Genomic DNA, 25,295 nt, shown 5'->3' on the forward strand with positions numbered 1-25,295 from the left:
TTCTGAGTGCTGTGTGATTCTGAGTTACAGAAGACATATGACCAACATATATTCCCTGGGCATTGGTGCCTGGATGTGGAACATGAGAGGCCTGTCTTGGATCCTGCCCTCCCATCCAATTGTCATGTGGGTGGCAGACAGCAAGACAGGTGCATACCAGAGAAGGGAAAACCTGGACTGTGATTCAGGAGACCTGGATGCCATATGTGGCCCTGCCACTAATTGTGAGGCTTCATCCTTGTTTCCTCACCCATGAAAAAGGGGGCTGTGGTAGGTCACCCCGAAGGAATCTCAAGTGACCCCCATGAATGATAGAGCCACAGATTCCCAGTTCTGAGCACCGGAGCAGGGAGCGCAGAAAGCAACAACACTGAGCCTTCGAGTGAAATCCTTCAGAGGAGCTCACTCTTTCCAGCCTAGCTGAATAGGATTCCAATAAACATATTGCTGAAATGTTTGTTTCCGGGTGTCATTTTAGACTGCAAGTAGCTAAAACAGATCCGGCTCCTATATATAGATGCTGCCTTTGGTTGTGTTCTCGGAGGCTTTTATTACTACGCTCCCTGGCTGGCTCCCAGCTGAGCTTTTCCCTCAAGGGATCAGATTTTGGAATCAGAAAATCAGAGAGCATCAGTGACCATATTAAGGGGTCTTTCTCTCTCCCTCTCCCCACTAATGCTCTATACTGCAGGTGAACACCAACGGGAACTAGCTCCTCCCTTTGCTCAAAAACTCTTAATAATAATGATGACAATGCTAATGGAAACTGACCAGCCCCACTATGGCAGCAAATACAAGCAAAACAGCTCTGACGTCCTGGGCTTAAAGGAACCATAGTATAATTTGGGTTGAAATGAAGTGCAGATTGTCATAAACGGCTCAGTCTTTAGTTAAGAGGACCCAAGACCCTGTGTGGATAGAAGCAAAGAAAGGAGCTAATAAGGGTGGGTTTTTGGGGAGGAGGGGGGAGGATGGTGTCTCAGTTCTACTCGTGAATCCTCCAGGGGAAGATAATGCTGGGCGCAAAAAGGTGAATGAAGGAAGGTGGAGGTGGAATTGGAGGAAGAGATGTAGGCAGGGAAGGAGGAGGGAATAGGGGTTTACTTAAAGAGACAATGTAGAACCCGGGCAATCTGACTTTAAAATGTGTCCGATCATGAAGTGTAAGTCCCTCCACTGTGTGTCCTCTGTTTTCGGTGCGTAAAACGCAACCTCTGCCCCATTTTATAGGGTCTCCTTTCACCTGCTTCTGTGATTTCTTTATGTTTAACCATCATGGATCTAACTGCCTTCCTGGTCTCCATATTTTATGTGCCTCACCACCTCTTTCTCCTTTTTTCTTCCCCTCTCTCTCCTGCTTCCCTCCTCTCTTCTCTGCTTTTCTTTTTCAGTCCCTTCTGCTCCCAGACTCTTCTCTTTTCCCCTCAGCCCCCTCCCCTCCCCCTCCATTTCACGCCTCTCCCCCTCCATGCCTCCCCTCCCCTCCCCCTCCCTCTTCTCTCCTTTTCCTTCTCTTTCCTCCCTCCCCCCTCTTCCCTTCCTTCTCTTTTCCCCTTGCCCCCTTCTCCCTTCTTTCCCCTCTCCCCTTTCCCAACTCCCACCCCCTCCCTCTCCCTCTCTCTGTCCTCCTTTCCCTTTCCCTCCCTCTCCCTCTCGTCCTTGTTTATCTGTAAGCTCCAGTTTCTTGCCTTATAGATTTACCTGCAGAACAAGACACCGCTCCTCTTGCAAAACTGTTTAAGAAATCCATATCCTCTCCCTTCATTCCTTGGGCATTTCAGAAATGATATTCCTTCCCCCAACTACCCCCGTCAAAATAAAATAAATTCAGCAGCTCCTGCTGTGTGTCCTTAAATCCATTCCCTCTAGCTTCGCTGGTTTGAAAGCCTGTACCCTAGAAGGGGCCTCCTGCATTTGCTGGCAACCCTGCTCGAGTCTGATCGCCACAGATAGTGCTTTGGAGTGAAAAAAAGGGGGAAAAACCCTCTCGTTGGAGATTTCAAAACAGATTCTACCAGCTTTCCAATCTGTGCACTTGCAGAGTGGCAGGCTTAGGGGAGAGGAATGGGGACTTGGGGTGCGGGTGTTTGTCATAAACAAAGAAGCCACAGATTTATATATATATGCGTGTAAATGTGCGTTTCCTTTGGCATGTTTGGTGTCTTTCTCCCTGGCATCCAGGGTGGGTGCCGTGTAAGTCTGACTTCTCTCACACTTCTTCTGGGGTCTGATGTGTGTGTGTGTGTGTGTGAGGGAATTGAGGAGGGGGATGTTGTGTTTTTGATGCGATTCACTTGACAGATTATTTGAATCCAGCCCACCTTTCCTTTCCGCACATGTCAAACAGATGGGATCATTGTTAAAAGCCTTGAGAGAGCCGTGGCTGAGCGGTGGGTAAGGCAGGGAGGGGGAAGAGAGGAGGGGACCGAGGGGAGAGAGGGGCACCTTCCAGTAGCTTTGTGTTTTCACACGTTGGAACTGACAGGAGCCCTTCTTCTCCGTGGGGGGGTGTCTGGGGGGTATGGGGCTGATGAGGGGTGGGATGGAAAAGAGAGCGAGAGGTGGGGTGTTGGTGGGCAGGGTTATGATGTCACAGCAAAAGTTACAACAGGAGGAAAACACAGAAATGGTTCAACATTTTTTTTTTTTAAACTTTGGACTGCCAAGAGCTGAAGGAGAGTGGTGAGCAGAGGAATGAAGGGGAGAGAGAGAGAAACTAAACTGGAAGCTTGAGTTTTGTGTAGCTTCTTGAAACCTTATGAATGGATTACTAGCAGCTGAGAGCCAGGAGAGATCTATAGGGGATACAAGATCATTCTCACATTAAAAGGGGGAGAGAAGCACGGCGGGATTCTTCTTCCTTGCTGTGTTGTCCCTCCTTCCTGAAATGAATGGTATGAAACCTTTTTCTGAGGGTCGTGGGGGTGGCAGGAGGGAGGGGGAGGTTGACTTCTCCTTTTCTTACCTGCGTATCTTCCCTTCATTTAAACTAAGGCTCCTCTCCTTCCTTCCCTCCTTTCTTTCCTGGTTGCTCTCTCTCTGTCTCTGTCTGTCTGTCTTTCCTCTGCTTTTCTGTCTTTCCATCTCCTCCTACCCTCTTCCAAAGCCCCAGTCTCTATTGAGCTGCTTCAGGGAAAAAGAGAAAAAAAAGGACTGAGTCAGAAAAGTGAAGGGAGATAGGAAAATGATAAAAGGAAAAAGGACAGTCTAGGATCAGGGATTTCTGTTTAGTAAAATCCACGTGCCTGAATTGATATCGTCTTTGGAGACTTGCTTTGAGGCTCCAGTGGATGCTGCCTAGGGAAACAGGACAAGCCAGGGATGGGGTGTCTAGGATACAGCATTTTTAAAGCAAATGGGTCAGTTATTAGCCGGGGTAGAGGAGTTTAGAAGACGATGAGGAGACCCAAGGCAAAGAGGCAGTGTGATCTTACTCCAAACAGTGTGGGCTGCATGTTTTAAATGTGGGGAACACAGCAGAGATTTTAGAAGTGGGAGTGATTTTTCTTATTAATGAATGAAGGACCCAATATGTTTCTCTACCTGTTTTGTGCCCACTTCTGGTCAGACATCTTTACCTGTGTCGAGAATTCAGAACCATGTTGTATGTGTGTGCGTGTGTGTGTGTGTGTGTGTACACACACGTTCAGGGGGTAGGACTCTTTGCAATAGCCTGTATCTAGATAAACATTATTACAGAGGTTAAAATTGCCTTATTTACTTCCCCATCCTATCCACTCATTTCAAATCAGGTGAGAAAATAGTTGCTTGGGGGCTAGCTGTTCATTTTTGTCATTTCTAATTTTGAGCATCTCATTTGTTTATTTGCTCACTCCGCATATGGTGACTTTTAGTAACTTCAGAGAAACTTCAGAGAGCATAAGACCAGTGTAGCATGAATTCATGGCATTTCCATTTAATCCTTCTTACAGCAGGATAATTGATTTCTTCTTTCTCTCAATGTCCAATATAAAGGGAATTGGGGGTATTGTTCTTTTAAATCCCAAGTGATTGAAATAAGAAAAAATACAGGAGGTTAGTGGCCACACAAAAGAAAGAGATGCAAGTGGTCCCTAAAAGGCTGGCATGGATTTATTAGGCAGTAAGCAGGTCTGCTCACAACGCATGTGTGAGTGCGTGAGTGTGTGTGTGTGAGAGAGAGAATACACACAGGAAAGAGTGCTCCAAAACAGTATCGATTGTTTGTATTGATTGTGTAGGCTGCGGCTGCTGAGAGAGAAAGCCCGAGATGTTCACCGGGGACACCGAGAGCAGCGTCTGTCCCCTGTGCCTCAGTGAGGTGGGGAGGTTTTCAGGAGGAAGGAGGGGACAGGGAGTAGGTGGAGTGATGCACCGAACTTATTGGCTTTGACATCATCATTGTCTTTAAATGAAACAAACAAGAAGATAATTACAGGCAGAGAGAAAGGGAGAGAAGGGGAGCAGGAGGGACCGGAGAGAACAGGTCCCCTGAAGTCTGTGCTCTTCTTCTTGCTCTCTTTTCCATCTTCCCAGGGACCCACAAGCCTCTCCGAAGGTGAAGTCAACAGCTCTCAGACTCATCAGGTTATCAGGACGTCAGACTGGCACTCCAAAGGAGAACTTTACGGAGACTCGCAACACGCCAACAAGTTGGAAGGGGATTAAAAAAACCTTCAGCACTCCACAGCCGCAAGTCCCTAGCTGAGGGAAACATTCGGACCTGCACAAGCAGCCTGGAAGCTGCATGGGGATCTGCTGAGGAGGACGTCTGGAGAGTGAAAGTTAAGTACCAGCTTGGATTTTTGTGCCCCCAGCTTCTTTGTGCATTTTTAGATAATCAGCATCACATTCTGTCTTTGGATACAGGTTGGAGTGATTTGTTTGGAGGTGAAGATATTTTAGCTTAAGGACTACAAGAGAAGGTAACTCCTAGGGAAGGACGAAGGAGAGAGGAATGACAAAAAGGGGATAAGCTTCTTTTTAGTGACCTCAGGTGGTGAGGGGAAGTGTTTGTGAGTGAGCGTGTATCTGAGAGGGTTTGGCTCATGTCCATGTGTCCCTCTTATAGTACCAGCGAGGGGAGGGGCTTTTGAAGAAGGAGAATAAAAAAGGAAAGAAACCTGAGCTGTCTGGGGGGAAATTCAAAGGGATCCAGAGAAATGAACTTCATTCTGCAGGGACTAAACTAGAGCAAGGAGAGAAAGGTCAAGGGAGCAGGTGAGGGAAGCACACACCGTGGGTGAGGCACAGGGGCCACGCGGGCACAGCCCGGCACAGGTAGCTGGCAGAGGCACTCTTTGGGCCTTCTTGAAAAGTTTGGTCCGTGAACAAAACGGTCTCCTCGGTGACTGCGAGTCCACTGCTAGCTGTCTCTTTCTCTTCTCCCCATCATTCCGGCGTGGTACCCAGAGGTTGACTTCTGGTTCTGTATAAAGAGCCGGGGGAGGTATGATGTGCTTAAGGATCCTGAGAATAAGCCTGGTGATTCTGGCAGCGTGGGCACTCGGTACTGCCAGCTCTGAGCCCGGCTGGACACGCAAGAGATCCTTGGTTCAGAGGGGACACCTGAATCAGGTGCTGTCAGAAGGAGAACGCTGTTGGCTGGGGGCCAAGGTTCGAAGACTCAGAGCTGCTCCCCAGCATCATCTCTTTGGGGTTTACCCCAGCAGGCCTGGGAACTACCTGAGACCCTACGCTCTGGGGGATCAGGGAAACCACCATGCAGGTCAGAGTAAGCCAGCTGCCGATGGAGTGGCTGTGAGCCATGTTCCCCCAGACCCAAGTGGAAGTGCCGGAGTGAGGAGTGAGGCTGAGCAGCCAGCTGCCCCTCAGGCAGGGGATGGTCCTATTGGGCAATCTAAGCTGCGGGGACATGATGACACTTATCTTGGTGATCCGGCATCCAAGGAGTCTCTAGGTGAGGCTGAGATTCAGGAAGGCTCAGTCATGGCTGCCACCATTACCACCACCTTCGCACGCCCAAAGGAACCCGAACCAGGGACCCAAAGGAAGGGCCTGGCCAAGACCAGGCGTCGTCGCCAGGCCGTGAAGGGGCAGGCAGAGGGTAGGCAGAGAGATCCCGACGTCTCTCCCTGGCGTTTCCAACCTTGGCCCCAGCATGCCTTTGTGCACGGGGACAGAAACAGTCCACTGGAGGACAGCATCCAGGATGGTGGAGGAGACCCCTACGGGGAAGCAGAGACCTTTAACCCCGACAGAGGACTGCCTGTCTTGTACTTCTCGGGGAGGCGGGAGAGGCTGCTGCTGCGTCCAGAAGTGCTGGCTGAGATTCCCCGGGAGGAGTTCACGGTGGAAGTCTGGGTGAAACCGGAGGGAGGCCAGAACAACCCAGCCATCATCGCAGGTAATAACCCACTCTTGGGCTTTCTGTGGTTCTCGGGGTATGGCTGACTTCATTTTTGGTTGGGTTAGACATAGGGGGCAAAGAGGGGAAGGGGACAGAGCAGGAAAACCAGGAAGGGCTGGCCAGGGAAAGAGGGGGAAGGGCCTTATTCATCAGCACAGCAGGAGTCCAGACATCATCCAGATAATGACTCTGTAACCACAAGAGCATTTGTCCCTCGTATTGATCTCATGTGATTGTGCACATTGCGCTGGCACTCAGGAGACCTCCAGCTCCCTCCCTTACCCCTCTTTAAAGGGGAAGATGTCTGCTTCCTTGTCACTAGGGAAGAGGTATCACACTCTATCATTTCTAGTAGTCCAGTATGAGATATGCAGGCAACATTGAAACTATGTGAGAACCCATGGACCTGGGGCAGCGAGAGAACAAGGCTGGCAGGTCCACAGCCATTGGGTCCTGACTGGTTCCCTGTTCTTTGAGCAGCCCTGGAACTTAGCAGAAAGCTGCTGCCTAGTCCAGATCCTGGAGTCCCCTTTGCTTTGTCCTAACAATCATGTGTCCAGCCTAGGAACAGCAGGGGTAACTAGAGAAGGTGGGTCACAAGCCAGGATCCTGGTTGTTAGCCCTGGCTGTTGTAAGAGGGACCTTAAAATGCACCTTGTATAACTCTATGGTTTTAATTGAGGTAATGTCTGGGAACATTACCTACACTTATTTTCCACTATACCCAGATCTTGGCTTTCATGGAAAGTCACCCAGGAGGACAAGGAAAGAGTAGGGTTAAGAATAACTGTCTCTCTTGCCTTGCTGAGGGTTTCAAGCAAGGGGTGGGGGATTAGATGTGATATTTCATCATTTAGTGTCTCATTGTCCCTTTGGATCCCCCATGACAGAACCTCACGCGAGACTAGGCACCATTTTAGAACCATTTTAATCTTACTAATTTGGATTATCCACAACACTCCCTGATGTTTGCCGGTCCCATTACGTTGATGGGGAAACCGAAGCAAGGAGAGGCCTGCCTGGGGCAGAGTGGGAATGGAACCCCAGAGCCCCTGACGTGCTCGACAACTCCCCCACTTAGAAACTTCTCAGGTTGCTCGATGCATGCAAATAAGTTTCAGACTAGAGAAAGAAATCTGGAAGGAGGGAGCCTCTTTCGATGGGGTGTTGCTGGAACATCACTTCCGGACACGCTGTCTCCCCGTTTGGCTGTGATTTCTCCTTTGCAAGCTGGGATTCCCAGACACTGAGCACTCTCGAGTTTTGTGATTTAGCTTTACTTTATTTTTAGGTGGGCGAGGGGGTGATGGGAGGGGAGAGAGAAGGGGCTGGGCTGTAAGATAGGTGGGGGTAGAGAAAGAGTAGAAGGAAATCCTTATTCTGGGGCCAAATGGAAGAAATAATGAGATGATTATCTGATCAGAGTTGGCAGCTTCACGGTTTTTCCCAGATGACATCTTCTTGCTGCCTAATCTCGCTTCCTAGTACCCATCTGCCAGGGAAACTGTATGCTTGCAGTCTAGACGGAGACCCACGGCTCTGCTTATCCCTCCTCTTGCAGTAGCAACCTGGGGACCTGGGATCAGTCTCTTGGCTGTGAAGAATTAGGGGAGGATTCAGCAGGAATGCGTGAGGGAGGCTCTTAGAGATTATTTCTTGGGGTTGTACAAACCCAGACCTGGGGTACCTGACCCCTGTCCTGTCCTTTCCATGACCTTCTGTCTCGTGACCTGCATGGAGGAGAGCAGCGTCATGATTTGATTCTAGTTACAGCATTGCTTGTGGACCTCCTCGCCCCACCCCCCGTATATCTCCCTCCCTTGCCCACCTGTCCCCACCAACCACCAGCCCCCCACCTGCCACAGCACACACACTCAGATCCCTCTCAGAGTGCCCATCTGAACTCTCTTAACCTCCCTGAGCACGTACAATTAGGCAGGAAATCTTTTTCAGACAGTCTAGCTTCTGAGGTTTCTTTCTCTTCAAATCAAAGTGGCCCCAGTGGGGTACTGGTATTTCCCCTGTAGGTCCACACCAGGCAGGCTGAGGGCAGGGAGTACCCAGGTCTTTCTCCTCTCCACCATCCACTCTATGTCTTTCTTCAGACTTCTGCATATCAGAAAATATTCAGGAAAGATTTAGGGTAAAAGTCTGGGGAAGATGGAGCTGGGAACAAGGCCTGCATTCTTCAGGATTCCAGCAACCAGGCTCCCGAGGGCCTAGGCATACTTGTCTACTTGTTGTGCTTAGCTCCTTACACTTCACCTGTGGTCCCACGGCTGAGAGCCATGAGGGGGCCAGTCTCTGATTGCCACTGATACACTCGCTCCTATCAACAGAGCAGCCGTCTTCTTCCCTCCCTGACCCTGGCACTGGTCCTTTAGCTGGTCACTGCCTGTTCCTGGGATGGCTGGCCTTCATCCATGGAGAATGACAACTGAATCGTGTTCCTGGGAGCTAAATACAATTCAGTGGTTGTAGCTCTGAGCGTAATCCACTGAGGATGACCCAGGACGCTGCACGACTTGGCTCCCACACTCTTTTCCAACAGCTCTCAAACCTCAGCTTCTCCCTACTTAACTCAGACCCACTTTCCCACTTCTCAATCCACCAAACTTGCGACATTTTCTTCTCAGCAGAGATGTCAAGCCATTCAGCCACACCAGCCATTGTACGGGAACCCTCCTGAGATGTGGGGCCTCAGGGAATACTTCCCACACAGGGCACTAGGTGGCAGTGTTGCTTCATGCACAGGAGAGGCGGCACCTCTTTGGAAGCCACGTAGTGGGGAATGTGCCTGGTTTCTTGGAGGGCTGTCCCTGCCCTGGCCTCTGGGCTGTATCTAGTCACTCCCTCCCAGAGCGTTGTCGGTAGGCATCCCTTAGGGTCAGCCTCATACAAGACTTTTTGCAGGGACTATGTGAAGGGGCTAAAGTGGCATTCTGGAGCTGTGAGTAACTTGCCCTTGTAGCAACTAGTAAAGAAAACACGATCAATGAGAGTTTCCTCCCTCCTCCACACCAAACTCCTACATTCTTCCAAAATAGGAAGTTGGACTCCAGAATGGATTTCCGGAATGCTTTATTTAGGGCTGAGGACAGTACAGGCCTCACAGACTTTAGGTGCTGAGATTCTCTCTGGCCCCTAGTGGGGGAGCAGTGGTGCTGGGTGGCCTGCAAGTTAGACCTTCTGAAGTTGCCTGTCTCCTGTAGCTCTGAAGCAGGGCAGCTGAGGCCTAGGAAAGGACTGTGCGCAACTGCTCCAGTGTGGGGTCTGCATCAAAGTAACGACTCAGGAGCCTGGCAACTTAGGGATGTGTGGCCACTGAGGAGTAGCCTGAGGTCAGGAACCCATTTGGATGAGGTGTTGGAACTCAGCAGTGGACTTATGCCAAATTCTGTCCCATCCTGGTGTGAAATCTTTAAGCTGCAGCACTCAACCCTGAGCCATCCTGTTCCTTTCCTTCCTTCTCAACTTCCTCTCCTCTCCTTCAACCCCAACATACACAGAAGAGAAACTTTTAATAGGTTCCTCCTCACCCATAATTGATTTCAAATGTTCCCTGAAGTTGCCCAGCTGAGTAACCACCTGCAGCTCCAAGTTGCAGGAGACTGAGTCAGTAAGTCCAGGACAGAACTGGAGCCCGAGCCCACGTTTCTTCATTCAACAAATATTTACTGAGTGCTTTGCCATGCAAAGCACGGCAAGGCACCACAGGGAATACAAAGATGTCTAAGAAACTGTCCCTGACTTGAAGGAGTTTTCCTCCTCTGAGGATCCAAGTCTTAGAGCGGATCCCAGTGTAGAACTTGGGAGTCAGACAGACCTGGAATCATATCCCATCTCTGACACTTATCAGTGCTGCAATCTTTGGCAATCTATTGAACTTTTCCGAGCCTTGGTTTCTTCAAAGTGGGAAATGAGATAATGTCTTGCAGAGTTGTTATGATGTTTAAATAAGTCATATATGTAGAGTGCCCAACACAGAGCTTGACCCTGGTGTTTATTTATGACATGGCATTAACAGTGGGAGGCCATCATTACGAAGAGCAGTGTGTTAATCTACTCATCTTTGGTTCTAACCTACTAATCTGTAATTTTCCCTTAGGTGGGATATTGACATTAATTTCCTAGGAATTTAGTTTGCTGATCTGTAAAATAGGAATGATGGTAGATATGAGACGGTCTCAAGATGATTGAGAACACTGCAGAATCAGATGCCTGAAAGGACTCTCTTTTTTTTAATCATTTGTTCTTTTTACCCTGGGCAGTACTATTTTGAATAAATTGCACAGTAGTACTAAGGCTTTTTGAGGGTCACAAACCCTTTTGAGAATCTGATGAAAGCTATGCTCACTCCGCAGAAAAATGTACATGTTCACATAGTTTACATAACTTTCAACAGTTCACATAGTCTTACATAACTTTCTGGATTTCCTGATGGCTAGCGTCTGTTGACCTTAGGCTTGAAGTCCCTTGTTTAGGGCACATGAATGGCTTTTTTTGTTTTGAATGACATCTAATAAATGAAATTTCACAGGATGCTGCGGCATCCCCTTCTCCCAATAGGGGAGCTGTGTACTCAGGGTGAAGAGTCTCGTTCTTGTGGAGTGTGGAGCTTTGCAGAAGACACATTCACATACACAGAAGTATCAACATAGATGGAAAGAGAATTGAAAAGGCTTGCCATGTGTACTCTCTCCCCCTTTATCCAGTGGGACTCACTGACAGGTGAAGAGCCAGGTCCACCCCTTTCCCAGAGCTCCTCTTAGATAAGGATTCCGTGACCCTCCTTCTTAGCTGCCTCCTCCTGTATGGCAGCAACGGTCAAAGAGTGTTTGCCCTTACGGGACCCTAAAGAATTGCCCATTTTCTTCCATTTTATAGCTCTGCTCCCTGATCAGGACCTAGATGTGCGGCGAAGTCATAGCAACCCTGTCCTTGTCATGGAAGAACCATGGATGTGAGGGCTGTTGTTGGTCTTGGGGGGTGGGTTTGCCCACCATGACGAGGATAAGATACACGAGTTTGCTTGTGTGGGCAAGGCGTGTGCCCTGATGGTTGTAAGTTAGCATCTGCGGTAGAAGAGTTTTTACCATGTGGACAAATGGCCCTTGAGAAGAGAGGCGTCTGGTTTTAGAAGGAAATCAGACTGTCACTCGGCCCCCTCCTTTCATAGCTTGCTGCTGAGTCCTCATCCATGGGGCTCTCCCCATTCCTGTGTGGAAGCCATCTCTCCACTTCCCTGCCTCCACGGCCCTTCATGGCTGTTTCCTCGGGTGCACGTTGCTTCCTTCCGTATTAGTTCTGTGCACATCTCATTTGTACCTACTGAAGTTCCCTAGGAGCCAAATGCATGTCTGATGCACCTTTGTCTTTCCTAAATATCTAGCACGGTGTTAAACCCTCAGTTATGTTTATAGAACAGGGTGGAAATTTAGATTGCTTGATGCCCATTAGGGATGACAAAAATGCTGAAAGGAACTTTCTGAAACTGGAGGTATCTCGTGGGGAACCAGGGCAGTGGCTTTCAAATTCTGCTTTTGCTGCCGGCAGTAGTGTCTCAGGGACTTATGAGGGGAATTGCCAGGTGCCAGGCTCCTCTCCCACCTTCAGCAGGAGCAGCTCCTCTCTCATCTGTCTCATATGAAGAAAGAGTTTCGTTACTTTAAAAAAGCTTAAACCCCACCACTCTAGAGCAGAGGTTGGTATACTGTGGCCTAGGGGCCACGTCTGGTCCAAAGTTGAAGACTGATTTGTAAATAAAGTTTTATTGGAACCCAGCCATACCCATGCATTCTCTGTGGCTGCTTCTAGGCTAAATGGCAGAGTTGAGTAATTGCAGCAGAGTCTTTATGGCCTGCAAAGCCTAAGATACTCACTATCTGGCCTTTTGTAGAAAAAGTTTGCCAACTCGTGCTCTAGAGCATTGCTTCTCAAACTTAAATATACCTGGGGATCAGCTGACATTCTTCTTAAAATGTCATGGCTGTCGTGAGAGTGCACCTTGTGGTAAATGCAATGAGAATATGCCTCACAGACCTCCCACTGCAGGGCGTTTCCTTGACCAAGGACCCCAGGCGCTGTGCTCTGAAGTCATTACTGCGTTTGCACTGACAAACCAGTTCCTGAGAGAGACAGGACTCCTCTGACAGCCGGCTCTGGCTTGAGGACTCTTGGAGGTCTTGCAGAACACTCCTTAGACTGCACAGCAATCTACAGTGCTTCCATCCACCCTTCCTTCCCTCTTTCCTTCCTTCGAGGTCGGACTTGTATCACGGACTGATGGCTCTCCCAGACTTTTCAGGCTCCTCCTGTATGTTCTCTCATAGGTGTCTCCCTTAATAAAATCCTTGCGCATTTAATCCCATCTTGGCATCTGCTTCTTGCCCTAACTCAACTAACTAACACAAATGTAGATTCTGATTCAGTTGGTCTGGGGCAGCCTGAGATTCTGCATTTCTGACAGGCTCCCAGGTGATGCTGATGCTTCTAATGTGTGGACCATGATTTAAGTAGCAAGACTCTAGACTCATGAGTCTAGAGCAGGGGTTGGCACACTTTTCCTGTAAAGGAATACTAGTGAATGGTTTAGGCTTTGCAGGCCATAGGTCTCTGTTGCAACTACTCTGTTGTTAGACTGTGCAAGCAGCCATAGACAATATATAAATGAGTAAGCATGGCTGTGTTCCAGTAAAACTTTACAAAAACAAGTGGCAGGCCGGATTTGCCCTCAGGTCATAGTTTGCTAACCCCTGGTGTGGAGGGCTCTCCCTGCCCACCAGGCTTCTTCCACAGTCCTCTTCTGCTTTGCCGCCTAGTTCCACACTATCCAGGATAATAGCAACAGAGAGACTGTGGCAGTGTCAGTGTAGAGAAACACCTTTTGTTCACGTAAAAACAAAACTTCCCGGAGATTTCCTATAGGAAACAAGTCCTGCTAGTTTCTTGGTGTGAGCATTCCAGTTGGCGTTTATATTTATTTATTTTCTTTTTTTCAAAAAAGTAGCATTTGAGTTGTAACTTCCATACCATAAAATTCACCTGTTTAAACTGTACAATTAATGCTTTTTTAGGATATTTACAGAGTTGCGCAACCGTTACCGCAATCTAATTTTAGAACATTTTCATTCCACCCAGAAGAAACACCGTACCCACGAGCAGTCCCCTTCCGTTTCCCTGCTCTCCTTCCAGAGGCGCTGTAGCCAGAGACCGCCGCCAGTCTATCCTCTGTCTCGCTAGATCTGCCTCTTCTGGCCATTTCATAGAATATGTGGTCTTTTGAATCTGGCTTCTTTCACTTGTGGTTCATCATGTTTTAGCATGTATCAGCTTCATTTCTTTTTATTGCCGAGTAATATTCCATAAATTTTACCACATTTTGTTTATCCGTTCTTCAGTTGATGGATGTTTTGATGACTTCCGCTTTTTAGCTATTATGAATAGTACTGCTATGAACGTTGTGCACGAGTGGACTTATATTTTTATTTCTCTTGGGTAGGTGCCTGGGGTTGGAATTGCTGGGTCATAGGGTAACTCTGCTTAGCATTCTGAGGCACTGCCAGACTGTTTTTTTAGAAGTGGCTGCACCAATTTGCATGAGGGTTTGGTTTTATGTTTCTGACCCTCTGAAATGAAAAGGGCTTCTGATGCTTAGGGTTCAGGCACTGCTTACATCGGATAGTACCTGGGTGGTCTTTGCAAAATGTGCCGTTGTCTTGAACAATGAATAGAGACATCTGGACCCCTGTTCTGAGGCCTTTGCAGTCCCTGGGAGCCCTTACTGGTTGAGATGGGTGCTGTCATCAGGCTCCCTCCTCCGGCTTCTGGAGGGCATCCTAAGGTGGCCCTTTCTTCCTGGACCCTGCTGTGCATGGAGGGTGTCCTCCTTTGGCCCAAACTGCATTGCTTTCTATTTCTTTACACGGCCTGAGCCCTAAACGACATGTGTTTGAGAACACTTAGGCCCTCAGAAGTCACAGCACATCAGACTCTGATGTGGCAGCACCTTCAGGAGGCAAAGGAGAAGAAAATCAGAGGGGAGGAGGGAATACAAAGCCCATACAGCCCCCTTATACTGCCCTGAACTTTCTCCTGTGTTCCAGCTTCGGATGCCCGGTCACTGCTGTGTCCTTGTGTCCCACTCTGGTCAGGGCCTGGGGTCTCACTCACAAGGGTTAGATCTGGGACTTGGGAGTTATCCAGGTGTCTGGGGTGCAGCTGCTTCCAGGTGGTAGCACAGAGGGCTTTCCTCTGAGCATGACCCTGTGGTTGTCCTGCTCGTCACACGCCAGCTTCAGTGCCGGGCACTCATTATTGCGTCTCCTGTCCTCATCCCCAACCTTCAGTTACTGCCTGACTTCTAGGTCCTTTCGGGATCGTGGGCAGACAGTGCAGGGGGAGGGGCTCTGACCAACCTAGGGGGCGCCATTAGCTGCTCTCTCCTGTCCTCTGTGAGCTGAGTGTTCTCTTCCAGTCCTCAGGCGTGAGATGGAAACCCACGGGGACTCTCCGTGTATTCTTGGGTGGAGTGCAGGTTGTCAGGTTGGAAATATTCACGCGTGACAGGGGCAGGACTGGAAAGTAGGAATCACCTCTGGCAGCCCCAGTCAATTCAGCCGTTCGCCCGTCACCCGCAAAGCTTTGTCCTCCCTCAACTCTTGCTCCCTCCTTCACGCTCTTTATTGTTCCTCTGGGGCTGCCTAACTGAGTCATTCAGAATGTGTGTGCCAGGAGGCCTGGCTCCTTCTCGTCCCGTCCTCGTCTATGCTTTGAGAGGCCAAATAAACAAGAGAGGGAGGTTGCACCTTCGTCTGGATTCTGAGCCTGTATGCTCAGAACATCCGTTAGCTTCAGTTCCTAGTGCCATAAACAAGTGTATAAATTCCGTGCTTCTGTACTTCCCTACACAGAATTAGGTTACTCTGGGGGCTCATCAAATCCCATTCTGTTCGCCTCACACACCCCGTGAGCCTAGCAACTTCCAGAAAGCTTGCCTCTATGTTAAGTTTTTGTCAAAAAAATAAAGCATCCTCTCCTTCTCATGTTCACTACCTGCCTTAAAACAGTCCCACTTTTTGGATTTTTTGAAAAAGAGAACATCCAGCAAATAAAGCACTGTGGGCAAACAAAACATCCCAATTCTCTTTATGAGTCAGAAGTGAGCGGTGAAGAAATCGGTTCTGCCCAAATGTACAACATGGTCACTGGGACCCAGAGTCTCAGAACAGTTTGAAGTTGAAGCATTGCCATGGCAACAAGTTGGGATATCAAGACCAGGAATTATGGCTCATTTCTGGGTTGGAAGTCCAGTTACTGATCTGAGGGGAAGTCACAGAGCTGAGAGGTTAGTCAATCGGTTAGTGAGTCATCGTTCGAGCGGTGACTCAGCATTTGCTAACTTTCATGCAAATAATTGCTGTATGTTCTGAAGATTAGGAAAGAGGTGAAGTGGTTTGTTCTGTTTGCTTATTCATCCATTCGTTTATTCATTCATTCAACACTTACTGAGCTTCTCTCATGTGGTGGAGAATCAAGAATGAGTAAGGCAGGCCTATACCTGGAAGGTGCTCACTGTCGAGTGGGAGCAGACCTGTAGGTTATTATAGCTCTGCCGCCAGGAGGGCCAGTCCTGCCTGGACAGCCTGAGGATTCCTCGAGGCCAGGGAAGGAGGGCTGGGAGGCAGCAGAATTGGGGAAAGGGAAAAGGGAAAAGGATAGAGTTCTCAATGTGTCACAGGGCCCCGGGCCACGCGGCAAGCCAGCAGGCCTGAAGTGGGTTCCTTGGATCCAGCAGTTAGGAGATCACTGGTGACTTCAGGGAGAGCAGTTTCTCTCCAGAGTTGGGGTTCTGGGAGGAGACTCCCGATTATGGTAAGTGGAGACATGAATGAGGGTGAGGGAGTGAAGACGGGGAGCGGTGTCTGGTGTACTCTACCCAGAAGCTCGGCTCGGGGCGCGGGGGGTGGACGTCAGAAGCAGACAGGTTCAGAGAGCTTCTGTGTTCAGGTAAGGGAGATCCACGTCTCAAGGCCTTGTGATAAAGCACTGTAACACATAGCAGGGGACAGCAGAAACACACAGGAGGACACTGGAAGACCAAGGGCAGAAATGTAAAGCCTGCTCTGCAGGCTCAGTCATTCTAAGAAATTATTGAAGGGATGTTTGTTCGACAGATACTCACGTAGTACTTATTCTGTGCCCGGCGTGACTGTGGTCACTTTACAAATATTAACTCATGTGCTCCTCAGAACAACTTGAGGAAGTAGACGGAGAAGCTGGAGCACAGAGAGGAGTAGGATATTGCCCAAGGTCGCACAGCTAGTTCACGTAGCACCAAGATTTGGGCCTGAGCTCTGTCCCTAAAGAACATGTTCTTATTCACTGTGCGAAGCTGTCTCTGATTTTTACGGCAGGAGCAGTAAGGAGTGAAGGGCCCCAGCCTGTCTCAGCTGACCCCTTCCATCTCAGTCCCACTCCTCCGGCTTCCTTGGTCTCAGCATGGGGCCCGGTCCGTGGCCAGAACTCTGGGAGTTCTTGTCCCACGTCACTGACCCTCGCCCCACCTCCCTCAGCACCATATGTAGCACCAGTCATCAACCACAAGTCACGTCTGTTTCACCTCGGCGATGTCTTCTGGGCCTGTCCTGTTCATCTCTGTGGCTGCTGCCTGATTTTGGCCACGTTACTTCTGGATGTCTCTCACCTGAGACACCAATTCATTCTTCAGCTAACTGCACCAAAGGGAGCTTTCTCATGTCACTTTGCTGCCTAAGACCCTTGGATGACCCCCTGTGTGCTCAGGATAAGGTTCCGCTTTCTTAGTATGCCATATGGGACCTTACTACATCCTCGGGTTCATGGCTGCCTTGCAGGACAGACACACATGCACACACCCACACATGCATAGTCACCTACTCCCTCACACACAGTCATCCACACTCAAAACCACACTCACACGCACTAGCACGCACACACACTCTCAGTTAACTTCCAGCAACATCAGCCTACTAGCAGAGACACAGATACACTGCTCTTTCCCTGGCCTCTGCCCTTTGTATTTTATCTCCTAATAGGAAAATACTCCCCAAACCCACATTCACCTGACTCACCCTTAGTCACGCCCCGGGTTTTTGTTAATGTGACATCTCTTCCAGGAAATCTTCTGTGGTCTCCCTGATGTAGGTTTGTTTTCTCATGGGTTTTCCTGGTATGCTGGACTCAGCCTTGTCAAGACACTTAGATCAACTTAGCCTAATTCCCTTTTTATTCATTCAACACATACTTGTCGAGCTCTTCCTGTGTGTCAGGCAGTGTCTTGGGGGCTGATGTTAAACAAACAGACATCTTACTGCCACGCCATTTCTTTTCTAGGCTGGCTCCCCCACAGGGCTACAGGCTTCTTGAAGTCAGGGGCTCGACTTTGTCCTCTGCCGTACCCGTAACACCTAGTGCATTGTCAGCAGTAATCCAATAAATCCAATAAATATTTGATAAGAGAATGGATGTGTGAGTGAATAAATGAAGGGCAAGATTCTGTCCTATAAGTTGTGAAGTGAATTATTCTGTTTGGAAGTAGGGACAGGAAGACTTGGTAATCTTTAAGTTCTCTTGATTTGGAAGATGGCTAAGAGGTTTGAAATTCACTCCAAAATACCTAGAAGGAGTGGTTACCTTTATCTTCCACCTCAACTCCCCCTTCCTCCGCCCCTTCAGATCTATCTGTACTTGATAAATATCGACCAGGAACTAGTCTCCTGGAAAAATTGGATGTAATTGCAACTTGGTTTAACTCTGATTATTTCTAAACTTTCAGAAATTATTCTCTTTATTTGCTGCTTCTGGTTTGTACGTATTGTCTCTTTCTCATTCTCTCTAAAACTTTTGCTTTATGCAAAAATCTACCTGTTCACATTATTCCCGTGGGCGGGAGGGAGAGGAGGGGAGAGTGTACCTAGAGAAAGTTAATTTTGCCAGTCCTGAGGAGAAGCAAGCAGGGGGCTGGAAACTTTCCTTGGTTCCAAGTCTTTCCAGCCTTTGCTCCTCTGGTCCTCTTAAAATCTGGAATTATCACAAGTTCTTTTTTGGGGGGTGAAATTCTTTTAACATGAAGCACTTACAGGCAGTAACTAGATCAATTTTTTTAAATCCATTTACTTACTCACGAATTCATTTATTCAGCACGTTTATTGAGCACAAAGTAGGTATTCAAGAACTATTTTTGAAATAAACTCCAACTTTATGCAGAATAATAATAAACCCTAACCACAGCAGAGATCTATTTTAGACATTGTTTGTTTCAAGGCACATTAATAACGTGAAATAATTGCACAATAGAATATCTTATAATCTGGCCCGTGGTGCGAGTCCTGAGGATGGAGGTAATCTTGGGCACAATGGCCTCCCTGGGTGTGGCAGTCTTACTGGGCCCTTGGACAGAGTGTATTGTGTCACTGGCCTGACCTTAGCCAGGACCAGCCTTGGCAGAGGAGGGGGTGCAAGGAGGGGGCCCCAACCCCTCTGGTACTCTGCCCACTGCAGGGTCTGGGACTTAGGAGAGGCGAGCCATATGTTGCGCTGCAGAAGGCTGGGCAGGAGAGGGAAAGGCAACCGCTGACCTTGCTTTTCCCAGCACTTCTGTCACTGTCTGTCCTCCTGGCCCCCCCTGCCACTAGACTGCAGCCTTCTACTAGACTCCCGGCCAACACCGTTCATGGTTCCCACTTGCAGTTCAAGTTCAAGCTCCTCAGCTCAGCAGTCAGAGCCTTCCAATTGCCTGTAAGCTTCTGGGGGCTTTGCTGGATTTCCATCATCCATGTGTCACCCCAGCACTCAGGGCAGGGCCTGGAGTGGAGTGGGCACTTTGCGTTGAATGGAAGGATGGAGAATCTGGCCCCTTTCCACACACAGAGCTTGATCTCTTTGACTCCTCAGAGTCAACCGCCTGCTGAGTCAGGGAAGTCTTTCTCGCATCTCCGCGTGCCCTGCCGGTTAGCAGCTCCTGGCCTCTGCACAAGCTGTCTCCTCACCTTAAATGTCCTACCTCAATCTCTTCATCCATCTAAATTCTTTCCTTAATGTAGGGTTAGGGATTCAGATCTGGAGTCAGATGTTCTAGGCTTGAGCCCTCCACTAGCTGTGTGAACTTGGCAAGGTAAAGTCCCCTCATCTCTAAAGCTGGAGTACTGATCGTTTCTGTCTCATAGAATTATTGTGATGGTTAGATACATTCATACACAGCACAAGCTTAGAGCTCTGCCTGGTGCTTAGTATGTGCTTGGTCCATGCTAGTTGCTGTTTTCATCCTCCTGTGGTGACGTGGTAGCACGAGAAGGACCCAAAGCCTTGCCCTCAAGACACTGCTGGCCGAGCAGCCAGGGCTGGCTCTTGCCTGTCTTCCCCAAGACGTCCCCTGTGCATTCTAGCGCTTGCGAATTCTCTTCTTCCTGAGCTCTTATGAGTAGATATGCATGCATGTCTATCCAATATGATTTAGCGTTGAATTGTTTGTAATGAAACCTTGATGCAGTAGATTCCAACTAACCAGTATCCTCAACTAACCATGATGTTGTAGTTATTCCACTTTTTAGAAGACAGAGGCACATGATTACAGAATGAGTTCAAAAGAGGAATCTAGCAGGAACAAAATCTGCCCATCGAGATGTGGGTTCAGCTCAATCCTTTCTGCCTTCTATGTCCGCCTTCACAGGATGTGTAACAGCGAGAAGTGGTCAGAAAGATGAGGACCTTGAAGTCCTTCAGGATGAGCCTAGAGATCCCAGGCACAGGCTATCAGAACAGCACCAGCCTAGCCTCTCCTGCACAGACAGGACCATGAGGCCCAGAGAGGGAAAGGTACTTTCTAGATATTACATAGCAGCAGGTTGGGACCACCTTCCAAGTTTCTTTGTTCCCAATTTGGTGTTATTTCAACTTTTCCAGGTTGCCTTTGGTTAATTTAAATCTTTTGTTGGAAATCAGAAGGAAACATTTTAGAAAGATATTAATAAGAAAAGGAAAACAATATTTATGACTTTAGTCCTCATTCAACTTGAAATGTCAATTAATTAGATCACCTATTTTTCTTACTCTTTTCCTTTCTTACTCAGGATCCAGGTGGCCAAAGGTAGTTTATGGCAGGGGTCTACTCAGAGGTCAGCTTTAGGGGTTCTCTTTGAACACTGGGTCCTGAAGACTTACCTGGGTTCCGTTTGAGAACACACACTTCATACCCTCTTCTTTCTTCTCAGATTTTCCAACTGGTGGTAAATGTGACTCGGAGCCTTTGGGTTCAGATGGTCATAGTGTTTAGGTTTGTGTGGTCCCTGGATATACCTTGTTTCCTAGAAGGCAGTCAGAGTGACCACATGGTCGAGGCAAAAATGTTCATGTCTTATTAGGTACACCTGGGGTGGTACATGTTCACTGACTGAATATAAGACACATTGGACAAATACTAATGCTGTGAAGGTCTTGTGATATCTCACTTTCAGAAAACCTGATATGCAAACATTGAACCTTAGCTGACTGATAAGTTGGGAGATTATTTTCATTGCAAGATGATCTTCTTCAAGCTTCCTAAATAAAGACTCCTGCAATGCCGCTGAATCGTCAAGTATATATTTAACACTATTTAAACACATCTTCTTAGGACAACATTGATTCTGTAAACTGTACCTGGTAAAAGAAATGCCAAAGAAAAGTTCTGAGCAGGATCTCAAAATTATTTATTTGGCAGAGGAAGAGAACAAACAGGAAGTTGGTGTTTGTGCTGCTTAGCTGGAGTTATAAAAGAGAGTTCTCGGAGGGACCTCGATAGAGATGAGGTCAGGTCGCAGATGGTAAGGGCTGTGGCATCCTGCTGTGGGTGCCACTGTCTTTGTGTCTCTCCCAGGACTAGCCCGTGCTGGCTACTAAAGTGTCTTATCAAGATTAAGAGATTCAGAACACTCCAGGCTCTCTAAGGTGTGGGACTTCACACCATTCTCTCAGCTTTTGCACAACCTGCCTTTTGCTTTTGGGGGCTTAGAGCATGTCTGTTTTGTTGGAATTCCAAGGAGATGCTTCGTCTTTTTTGTTAAGATGGGAGATCAGATTGATAGAAAGAGGATCCTGCAGGCAGCTCTTCACCTCTGCTGAGGAAAAGCACCCAGTCCACTCCTCTCACATCACAGATGCTCAGTATGCAACCACAGCCATTTATCCACTGGGCGTGGAGGGGCTGTTTGTGGAATTCCATAGTCACAGGACCAGCAGAATGTGTTGAAGGCTCAGGAAATTTCATACTGCTTGTTCTCAAAAGTTATTAAAAATGGTTGAAATGACATTCCAAAAAATAAAAAAATCCACTTGTTTAAAATTACTTGGGAGACTTTTTTTTTTTGGTGGGAACAACCAGACATAAGGAACATTTCGGTATTTATTAAACTTCAGTTATTTATTTCCTTAGGTGGGGAAAAATAATTTAAAGTTGCTCAGATGTACTGAGATAAGGGACAGTGTTGGCACAACGTCTGAGTCTAGGGGAAATTGCCCAGGATGAGTGCAGAGGGGTGGAGGGGCCCTGACGAAAGTCCTGTGACTGCTCTTGATTCTTCTGGATCCCTAGGAGGTAATGTGGAAGAGGTGAAAAGCCAGCATATTTCTCTAGGGGTCGCTGTAGTCATCATAACTGCCCCACTGTGGGGAGTGAGTGGTGTAGAAGGGGAGGGGCTGCTTATTAGATGAGTGTTTTTCTTTGTTAGAGGAATGAGTTTTTAGAGGGTCATTGTCGATTGGAAGGACGCCCTTGGCAGGTCTGTTGACTTCCTCTTGTGGATTTAACCCATTAGTGAATTACCATTCCTACTATGGACAAGACATTGGCCTTGATGCAATGGGAGTGTGGGGAAGTATAAGACAGGATTACCTGCTCTCAAGGAGTTTATAACAGAGTTGAAGAAAGAAAGCCTATATATGTTACAATGACAATAATTGTATTAGTGATGAATAATAATATTGAATGCTTATTATGGTCTAAGCACAGTTTTCATTGTTTTACATGTATGAATTAATTTAATCTCCCCCACACCCTATAAATTAGGTAGTATTCTTATCTCCATTTTATGGATGAAGGAAACGAGATCTAGAGAATTGCTGCATGGTGCTCAGGGTTGTCGCGTTATTAAGTGTGGCTGGTCTAGTGGATCTCACGCCACAGCCTGCTCTATTAGCTACAACAGTATTAACCAGCTTTTCGATTCTCAGTTGCTGCTGGGCTGGCTCCCTTTGGGCATTTGTGGGTCCTGGAGAGTCTGGGGAAGGTGGGAATGAGGCCGGGTTGTCCTGAGAGATCCTGCTGAGGCCCCTGAAGGTGTTGGCCACTCTCTGAAAGGCACACTAGAACTCCAAGCTGGCTATCCAGGTAGTTTTTTTGACCCCCATGGATTACTTTTTCAGCGAGAAAATAGCTAATCAGTCAGGCAGTGGGTGATGAATGCCTAAAGCCTTGTTGCTTTTTGCTGCAATGATCAAGGAAGGGGGAAGGGAGCTCCTGCTGCCCCAGATTTACTTCAGGTCAGTGGCAATGCTGGGCCTGTTTCTTCACAATGCTGGGCTTCAGCGTGGCCAGGCTTTGCTTCCTAGACTTTTCTAAGCAGTGAAAAATTTGTTTAGATAACCTTCAGGCCATATAGAAATGGAAATAGCCAATTTACTGTTTACTAGCTAACTTATTTTTGTCCTTACTTTATTATTATTATTCCAATTTTCTGACATCATCCTTATAATTTTCTAACAAACAAATCAGAGTAGGTCACCATGTGTCCTGTCCTCTCTTTCTCCACTTAAACCCTTCAGTGGCATCTGCTTTGTCATCCAGAGTGTAAAATCCAAACTAGTTAACTCTTACTTAGTGTCCTTTGTGATCTGTTCTAACCAACGTACCTGATTTTAATGTTACCAATGTCCTAGGTGCAGTGTGTCGTTCTTAGTTTATTCAACAAATATTTATTGAGTGACTCATATGTGCTAGGCTCCATTTTAGGTGCTGGAGATACAGCAGCAAACAAGGTAAAAATTGCTGAAACTAATAATAGGGTACATTTTTGAGGGTTTACTATAATCAGGCTTTACACATCTTAATGTGTTTGATCTTCATGCAGTAGCCACTATGATTACTTCCATTTTTCAGATGAGCAAACAGACTCAGAGAGGTTGTTTATTGTAGAAAATCTGTTAAATATAAAAATTAAGTGACCCCTTTCCTATGAATCTGCCCTTTGCAAATAAGCACATATTTGTTATTTTATCCAGTTTGGATAAAAGCATATATATTGTTTCAGAACTTGTTTTCTAATAAGTAAGCTGTAAGCATCTTTCTAGGTTCCTAAATATTTTTCTAGGATGTGAATTTTATTTTTTAATTTATTTTGTTTTTTTTTTAAATTTTTAAAAATTTATTTTTCTTTCAGTTTTATTGGGATATAACTGACATTCATCACTGTATAAATTTAAGTTATACAGCATAACAGCTTGGCTTAGATATGTTGCGAAGTGATTACCACAATAAGTTTAACTTCCGTCATCTCATAGAGATTCGAAAAGAAAAAAACCAAAAAGAATGTTTTTTTTTCCTTGTAATGAGAACTTTTAGGATCTACTTTTTTAGCAACTTTCGAATATATCATACAGCAGTGTAAACTCTAGTCATCATGTCATACATTACATCCGCAGTACTTATTTATCTTATAACTGGAAGTTTGTATCTTTTGATCCCCTTCATCCAATTCCTCCACCCTCCCCAAAATGTGATTTTTAAAGGTAGAGTAGTATTCTGTTGTTTGTTGTATTGTTTATTGTATTGTCTACTGTATTGTTTTTCTATTAAAAAAAATGCTGTTGTGAACATCCTGTTCATCCTTGTAGACATACTTCTTAGACTGTTCCCTTATGATGATTCCCGGAAGTGAAATTACAGGGTTGGAGGATGTGAATGTTTTTGGCCAACGGTTGTCAGATGCCTCTCCAGAATGGTTTACCAATTTCCTCTCTCCCCAGCAGTGCATGAGTGTGTCTGTTCTCCACAATGTCACCAAATCTAGAGGCTATTATTATTTTTTATCTTTGCCAACCTGAGAAACAAGAATTTTTATCTTAATTTGCACATCTTTGAAGTTGAACATTTAAAATTCTTATTTCTTCTTTTTCGAATTTCTCCATTCATGTCTTTACGCTCCCATGCCTCCATTTTCTATTGCTGTCACCTAATATAATCATACAGGTGATATGTGAACGGAGAGAAGTGACACGAATTGTCACTAGGCGAACATGGCTATGGTGCGTGTTTGCGTCTGTGTGTGAGCGTGTGTGTGTGTCGGCAGTAAATGGGTGAAAGTGGGACGAGGAGACTTAAGTATTAAGTCGCTAGATGAGGGCCTGTCCCTCACCCACCGCTGACCAAGGCCCAGCCTCAAAGAAGCAGATCTTGATCTGCTCTGAATTTCAGTCCTGCTGCTCGCGGTGTGGTCTGAAGGCCAGCAGCATTGGCTTCACCTGGAAGCTTGTTAGAAATGCAGAATTTCAGGTGCCACCTGAGTCCTACTGAATCAGAGTCTTCATTTATTCGGATCCCTGGGTTGTGCATACACACAATAAGATCTGAGCAGCTCTGGTCTAGAATCGGCCTTTCAGGAGGTCTGTGTGCATCTTCAGCCTGACCTCCAGGCAGGTGCTGCTGATTAGAAGTAGAAAGTACTTTTAATTTGGCTCCCGGCATCCCATTGCCTCCCTACTCAGCAACAATAATAACTCTGTGAGTAGATAAATAACATCAATAAAATAACATTTATTAATGCTTTGTGCCAGGAACCTTGCTAACTACTTTCTACAGTCGTCATGTAAGGGCCACCTCTTCTGAGGTTGTAAATGCCATTGGATTCTTGTCCCCCACCTCACCATTCTGTTTTCC

The 25,295-nt window shown here is 47.0% G+C and overlaps 1 protein-coding gene across 1 annotated transcript in view; it reads left to right on the forward strand.

Moving 5' to 3' along the window:
• Window positions 1–5,430: 5,430 nt before the first annotated feature.
• Window positions 5,431–25,295, forward strand: part of PAPPA2 (pappalysin 2) — a 257,488-nt gene continuing 237,623 nt past the window's right edge. The window contains exon 1 of the mRNA XM_046680507.1: window positions 5,431–6,346. Coding sequence (XP_046536463.1) covers window positions 5,431–6,346 — 916 coding nt within the window. The remainder of the gene's footprint in view (window positions 6,347–25,295) is intronic.

The sequence above is a fragment of the Equus quagga genome, chromosome 13 (assembly GCF_021613505.1).
Source record: "Equus quagga isolate Etosha38 chromosome 13, UCLA_HA_Equagga_1.0, whole genome shotgun sequence".
Taxonomy (NCBI): domain Eukaryota; kingdom Metazoa; phylum Chordata; class Mammalia; order Perissodactyla; family Equidae; genus Equus; species Equus quagga.